The sequence below is a fragment of the Arachis ipaensis genome, chromosome B07 (assembly GCF_000816755.2).
Source record: "Arachis ipaensis cultivar K30076 chromosome B07, Araip1.1, whole genome shotgun sequence".
Taxonomy (NCBI): Eukaryota; Viridiplantae; Streptophyta; class Magnoliopsida; order Fabales; family Fabaceae; genus Arachis; species Arachis ipaensis.
Window position 1 is genome coordinate 97776813 of NC_029791.2, and position 7768 is coordinate 97784580.

The 7768-nt window shown below is 35.0% G+C and overlaps 1 protein-coding gene across 1 annotated transcript; it reads right to left on the reverse strand.

Moving 5' to 3' along the window:
* LOC107609689 lies at window positions 1-7147 on the reverse strand. Its single transcript, XM_016311706.2, has 11 exons — window positions 6447-7147; window positions 5534-5619; window positions 5207-5400; window positions 4114-4153; window positions 3878-3959; window positions 3716-3793; window positions 3489-3614; window positions 2629-2750; window positions 2150-2189; window positions 1726-1800; window positions 1-423 (listed from the first exon to the last, which is right to left on the reverse strand). The coding sequence occupies exons 1-11, from the start codon at window positions 6812-6814 to the stop codon at window positions 255-257; spliced, it is 1380 nt and encodes a 459-aa protein (XP_016167192.1). The 5' UTR covers window positions 6815-7147; the 3' UTR covers window positions 1-254.

A 7768-nucleotide genomic window follows, 5' to 3' on the forward strand; every position in this document is an offset into this window, starting at 1 on the left:
TGTCCAAAGTATCAAATAATTTCATGACCAGTAAATAACTAAATATGAATATCATCAATGCAGAGTTTAACGAGGGGAAAGACAAAAGATTTTTTTAAAAAAGAAAAAAGGGAGAGAAGAGAGAAAAATGGAAAACAATTAAAATATGGGAAAGAATGAATAAAATGATTGATCCACATCTTGTACAAATGGAGCTTCCCGCATTACGATGGGTTGCTCTGAAAAAACTGACCAAATTAGAGAATGTGGTTCTGTCATTGTGAGGGAGGCAAATCATCAGGTGAGTCCTGCTCAGCTTCGGCTGATGGCGGCGTACCAAAGTCCAAACTGGGAAAGACACCCGGTGGCCTCTCCCGAGGTTCAATCGAGAGTAATTGGCTTGAATCACCCACCACATCCGCCCATCCATAGTGAGGTTCAGCCCTTCATACAGTCACAAACATTCTCAAATCCAAATGGAATACATGCCATATTCATAATCAAATCAAATATATTTTGGAATGTACACCCATTCCACTTCAAAAAAGGTTTTCAATTGGTAAAGTAATTTAAGTAAGCTTAAAGCGGGCCAAGCTTCATTTATAATACAGGCAATCAAAATTTGTTAAGTAAACATTTTTGGCAGTGATCTAATCGTATATAGTCACTATTAAAATCGTTTGACTCTTGTAATTATTTCGAAAGTCATGTAAAGATATGAATGGTTGACACGTGACAATAAGAGTATTAAAATTGATCTATAAATTTATTTATACATGTTAAATGTTGAGTAAATGGTCAAATTAGTCCTTAGCGTTTGGTGGAGAGACAGAGACGGAAAAACTGAGACTGAGAGACAGAGACTAAGAGACAGGAATTGAAATAAATCTGAGTATTCTGTTTGGTGCAAAATGGGAGACAGGAATTGAAACAAGAATGAAACTCTAATTTAATTTGCACAAAGGGTAAAATTGGAATTAATTAATTGAAATGAAAGTATTTTAGGTATAAAATGTTATTAAAGTTTCAGTCTCCATCTCTAAAAATTTCAGTCCCCTGTGTCCCTACTTTTTGGAGGTACTGGAAATACTGAAATTTTAGAGACAGAGACAGAAATTTTAGTACCAGTCTCTAAACTAACAAACACGATACTGAATCTCAGTCTCTCAATCTCAGTCTCAGTACCTCAAAACAAACGCTACCTAAAAGATCACTTATTCTCCAAATTGGTCCCCGAAAGATTTTTTTAATCAAATTCGTTCTTTAAAGATTTTAAATTAGTCATGTTAGTCCTTCCGTCACTTTCATTGCTACCGGTGTCAAAGTTTGTTGATGTGGTACGATAAGTAACATCACAACACACACTTAGTATTTTTAATTGACTATTAACATGATTAATTTAAGAAATTAGATCAAATTAACCTCAAATTAAGGAATTTCAATACCTCAAATTCTCCTCTCAATTAAGTTTTGATTTGATCTAATTTCATAAATTTATTATGTTAAATAGTCAATTGAGACTCCTAGAAGTGTATTGTGGTGTCACTTAACGTGTCACATTAACAAATTTTAACACCATCAACAAAGAAAGTGGCAAAAGAACTAATATGACTAATTCAAAATCTTTAAAAGACGAATTTGATTAAAAAAAATTTTCCGGGACCAAGTTGAAAAACCAGTGATCTTTCAAGGACCAATTTGACCATTTACTCAATAAATATTGGTAGCTGAGAAAAACATTCTTACTCATAATAAGTCTCCTCGTCCACAACTATATCCCAGCTTTCGCCCGTAGTGCTATTTCCGTACTTATGTACCTTCCTGTTGCAGACAAAAGTCGAATCAAGTAGAAATAGGCGTGTATGTAGCACCAATTTTTTAATTTTAAGTTTCTTATGATAAATAATCACGATTAGTAACGAGCATGATAATTAGAAAACGAAAATATAAGAGAGACTAAACATGATAATTAGAAAACTCAAATCAAATTAAATTTTTTAATTTTTTAATTGATATTTCAGAAATGCATTTTGAGGAAGTGCATTAAATATTGGGACTGGTGCATAAAAGCTTCATATCATTGGAAATAGATTTATTCAATACTTCCAATTCACAATAAGCTATCGTCATGAGCAAATATATCCGAACAATCAGGTGTATGGCTCCATACCCGTTTCCAAAGTGCTCTTCTCCCCAAGTTCTTGACCAACCTGGTAAAGGGAAAAAAAATGCATTCACTTAATAAAAAACATTAAAGCAATATTGTTATGTTGAAGAGTGAAATAACGTGACAAGTGTCCTTTGCAGCAGCTAAACCTTTTATCATTAACTTTAGGAGAAAATTGAGAAAAAACTGGAGAGCAGAATAAAACAAGTGATGTCCACAGAATAAAATCAGTAATGTCTTGTTTTCGGGGATGTCCAACTATTCAGTGTCAAAAGATGCACAAATAAAACTTTAAAAATTGCCAATGCAGACAATGAGCCAAGCTTCAAGTGGAATGAAACTCCAAGACTACCTCCATTGGAGTATCGCAATATGGAATATGGAATGAAAAGAGATGGCATTTGGTTACTTAATGGGAACTACTAAGTATGAAATAAATGTTGGAGTAGACTTTATGTGGAAGCTTAAATTACAGTACATACGTTCACCACTTGGAGATACATGCCATGTTTCCCCATGACGGGAACCTATGCCTTTAAAAAACCTTTCCTCCCATTTGTCTCCCCATTTGGTTCCAAGCTCAGTTTCAGCCCACTTATCTGTCCTGAGGAAGTTTCAACAAGGAGCAAAGAAATAGAAGACAAAATTCAGAACAAGTATAGCCAGAAATTTTGATACTCATATCCCCTTTTCCAAAGAAATCTACAGGAAAATTGACAAAGGTATAGCCATAGGAGGCCATAAAATAAAATAAAGAAAAAATAACAAGCAAAGCAAGCTAAAATTTGAAGAGGTCCAGCAAAAAATATCATATAACACTTGTAAGCACAGTATCGGCTGATATTACATTATATCAAAATCAACCTTCAACTACCGAATGATATTTTATAGGAGCAAAATTTCACAAACTCCACTGTTGAAAAGTCTGAATGTACATCATGTAGGTCATATGCCCACAACATCTCATGTGAATTCACATCCATCAATATTTGTCCAGATAGAAACACATATATCATCTAACACAACTTTATGATATAATCTCATAAGAAATGAACATTTCTGTTCAAAATTTTGTTAATGTGATTAGCGTACTAGCTACATACAATTCAACAGTTCTATATTACCTGCAATAAGTTATTTAGATGATAAAAGTGTATCAATTTTTACAAATGTAAACAAATCTTAACTCATGGATACAGATGCACAAACACGCACACACTAACAGAGAATCATTGCAAAAAGAAAAACTAAGGCTATATTAATGATGTGTTACACATTCGCAACATGGAAATGCAGATGAGAATAAAGCAAACTCTTTAGATAGGAAAGTTAGAATACAAACCATTTGAGAACAGATCCTCTCCCATCATAATGCTCTCCCCACTTTTCCCACCATGATTGCTCATTCAGTCTACCATACTTATGTGCCCCTTTCTCAGTCCAGCCTTTAGCATCATATTTTTCCCACCTACACAAATTCAAAACAGTCATATTATAAATTCATTTGAGTAATACGATGAATATAAATGCCAACTTTTTTATATAAATGCACAAGACACATTAACTCACCACTTCTCATACCATCCTGCATTTTCAGTTCCTGATTTAGCTTGTTTTTGTGCACTCCTTTCTATTCTTGCTATGTTACTGCAAATTTAAACATGCCAGAATATGGTTTAAGAATGTTTAGGGTTCATTCATCCACAACAAGCAGAAAAATAAAGTAATGACCTCCATTCATCTTGCTGAAGATTTTCTTGCCAAGTTTCCCACCAAGAATCCCCTTCAGAATTTCTACCAGATTTCTCCACACCTGCAACAACATAAAAAACTAATCATCTGCACCCACGACATTAGATTTTGTAAGAGTCGAAAAAATAAGAATGCAACAGTCCTGCAACTAGGAACTCTCAAGAGTGTCCTAGTAAGTTCAGGCTAGTGAATTGAACACAAAGGAACTAATATACCTAGCTCTTTGTATCCGGTCCAGTCACTCTTCTCCCACCACTGTCAATTAGATCAATAAAGCCAATTAAATGAATCCACCTGGGGTGTGATACTGATAGGGTTATGAATATTTTCAACAAAACATATAAAGAATGAGTCCGGCTTGGAAGACAGTTGATGCAATTCTTAAAAAGATACCAACTTAAATATACTTCAAAATTTGTTTTGAGATTATATGCTTGATTCAGCTATAAGAAATGTCAATGGAGTATACTCAAAACATATAAACAGATACCAGATGCCAATGGAACTATCCAGCTGCTTGATTTAACAAAAGATAAGTCTTAAGTGACTTAAAAAAAATGGAAGAAGCCCTCAAAGATTTCCAAAAGACAATATTTATTTACAAATAAACTCCAGAATAACATTTAGTCCCATCGTCCCATCCAAGTTTAAAGTAAAGAGAAACGACCAAAAGCAAATGAAAGAAACCACATATGTAAAGCATTTAAAATGTAGAAATTCTGGTTTTAAAAATGTCTAGGCAACAAATTCAAATATTTTAAGATAATTCCAACGTTATGATTTCACTTGTATGTGCAAGGATGGGTCACTGTGATGACACTTCAGGGATAACTAGAAATTACCCTTGTCAAAAAATGAAGATTCTTATAAGGTCAATCAGCATTAAATTCATGAAAATCAATAATAACATTAACTTTCAAACTAGAGCTGCTCCAAGAGTAAAAACCAAATTCCTAGAAATATCTGATTGCAGATTAGTGCTCAACATTTCCTAGTAATAGAAAGTGTTAACCATCAAGATCCTCTTCCCATTACATGCAACCATATTTGCCAAATAATATATTTATCTAAGCTACGGAAGTATTCAGTTGAAAAGGTGTGATATTACAAGCTCTGTCTTTAAAAGCACCAGCAAGTCATTCCATAATGTTGCTATCATTTTTGTTTATAGTTTTACTATAAATGAATAAGAAAATATTTGATAACTAAGCATAGAAAAATAACCGATATGAAAGCTTGCATTCAAGAAGTTTTGTTAACATAATCTTCTTCGATAGGTTTACTCTCACACTAAACCAAAACAAGTACCGTTTCTTTCCATTCTGAGGAAGTATCATGGGATTGACCACCCATTTTTGTCCATCTACATCTATATCCATTTTCACCCAGTTCTTCACCACTTTCTCTGTACCAGGTACTGCCATCTTCATTAGTGCCGGTCTCATTAATATTTTCATTTAACAAGCTAATACCCCAGTCTTTCTCATTTGCTATACCAGTGTCTGTGGAAGAACCAGTAAAGATAAACAGATATAATATTCAGCACTCCATTATTGAGCAATGTACATATCTAAAATGGCCTCTGTTAATGTTCAGAGTATATATAAAGTGGTAAATATGGCGGTTATGAAGTACCTCTTTTTGGTGGCGTATCACGTGATTGTGGACCAGAATTTCTCGGGGTGCAACGAGGAAAGAATTTTTCCTGCTTCAGAAAGGATCTGTGGCCATCATGAAGCACCATGATCATTGATTAAAAAAAAAGTTTCAACCACCACAGATTGTATGAATCTATAAACAACAACCAATTTAACATTCAGAGTTATAATTGCTTCCCCAACCAAAGCATCTTAATTTTTCTTGAGAAAACATTGTGGACAACCAGAAAACCAAAACAGAAAAGAAACAATGAAAAGTGTTTTTCATCCTTCCTTGCTCCTAGAGGTAGATCAGAACATTTCAGTATGATGACAAAATCAACGCCTAATTATTTTCATTTTAAAACCAGTATAATAGTTAGGATAAATTAAGAAATCTTTGTGGATATAAACATAATCACATCAGCCTTCAGAAGTCGAGGATACAATCGAAAATACTAAAATTATTTTACCCTCATCGATCATTCTGCTTAATGGTTGATGCATCTTCCTACATTACATAGTGACAGATGCATATATAAAGCCACTTTCATCTATTATATTACAAACCAGAACATGGACATCACAATCACAAGCATCTTCCAAGGACGTTTGAAATCAGAAAATAAACTATGGAAATTCCTAAAAACTCATTTGCAATGATATTCGTAATTCATGACATATACACTACTACACAAAAAATTGAGCCGAAACAAAAAGGCTTAGTAGGTTAGCACTGATGCAGGAACGTTTTGTTTCATAATCCGTATAGAACATACTACAGATCCAATATCATTTTAAAACCACAAAAGTCACAGCATCGATATCAAGCCAATATATGCAAATTCCAGAGACCTATACGAATAAATTTCAAACAACTAAGAAAACAACGATTCTATATATAGACGTACGGCGGAGAAGCGAAAGGCATTGCGGCAGGAGAAGCCTGAATTCTGACTCTGAGAGTGTGAGAGTGAGGCTTTTTCTTTGCATCGAAGCGCCATTCGTCATTCTTGTCGCCGCCGTTGCCGCCAGGACCACTCGTTCTGCGAATCGGAGTAACCGAGTCGGAACAGCAGCAGCGCAGTTGGAAACTACCGAGTCGAACTCGGTCGGCACCGGAGCAGACCTTCCTGCGCTTCCTGGAGCCGAAACCGAGGACGTTAGTGTTAGGCTGGAGAGCAACACTGAGTCGCCTAACTCGTAGCTTGAAATCGAAGTGCGTGGTGGAGAAGCCTCTAGAACTTGCCGCCATTAACGCCAAATCACATTGACGCATAAATTAGGTCAAAACGCAAATGCAAATGTAGTTGCAGTTCGTAACTAACTGTTTAGTTGCTGCTTTGCGTCTATCACAAAATGATAGTGAGGACAGAAATGGAATGTGAGGGATAATTGTCGAATGAGAAATGAAAGGAGCGTGAGGGAGAGGAAGAAGAAGAGGAATGTGTGAATTGAAGCATTTGAATTGAGAGTGAGATTGAATGCGAGAAATTGAAGAGAAGAGGAAGTAGAAGTAGTGGTAGAGAAGAGGAGGAAGAAGAGAGAGCGATGTGATGATGAGATCAGATCCGGGCTGGGCTGGGCTTCTTCGACTATGGCTGCGAATCCCGAGATTTACTCTTATATATGAGCATACACGTGAGCATTTGGATCCCACCACTATTGGTGTCACTTATTCCACTTTCTTTACGCCACGTGTCACCTCTTCAACCGCCACCGGTATCTTTGTTGGATGAGAGTACCAGCTCACACTATTTTTTTCCCTTTTGTTTTTAAACAAACTTATAATTAATCCTTAATCTATTTCTTTTCTTGTCAATTGTGAATTGTCATTCACAGCTTTTAATGCGTGGCCATACTTGCTTGATGTAAATATAAAATATTTGATAATGAAGTTAAACTCTAAAATAAATGACCATTTGTACCTATGAAAGATGATAACACTGAGAAGCTCCAAACAATCACAAAACATCTATGGGGATGGAAAATACCATGCCATGTCTCCATCAAAAGCAAGCTTTGGAATTACTTGGCACTTTTGTCTAGAGAAAAAAAAAAGCACAAAGTGAATGTGAATAATATTACTCTCAAGAAAAACACTTGAACTCTAAAAGCAAAAACTCGTGTATAAATAAAAGTTGGTTCTAAACAACACAAATACAAACACATATCCTAGTACTTTTTCACTACTCTAACGAATAATAATGGCTTTACTTAATCTCTTTTTCAT

Excerpts from the sequence above, each read along its gene's own strand:
- LOC107609689 (XM_016311706.2), bottom strand. The coding sequence starts at position 6,814 with ATGCGTCAATGTGATTTGGCGTTAATGGCGGCAAGTTCTAGAGGCTTC. Across the intron at positions 3,615-3,715 it reads GCAGGATGGTATGAGAAGTG|GTGGGAAAAATATGATGCTA; the intron begins GTGAGTTAATGT and ends GAATTTGTGTAG. Across the intron at positions 1,801-2,149 it reads GAAGAGCACTTTGGAAACGG|GAAGGTACATAAGTACGGAA; the intron begins GTATGGAGCCAT and ends TGTCTGCAACAG.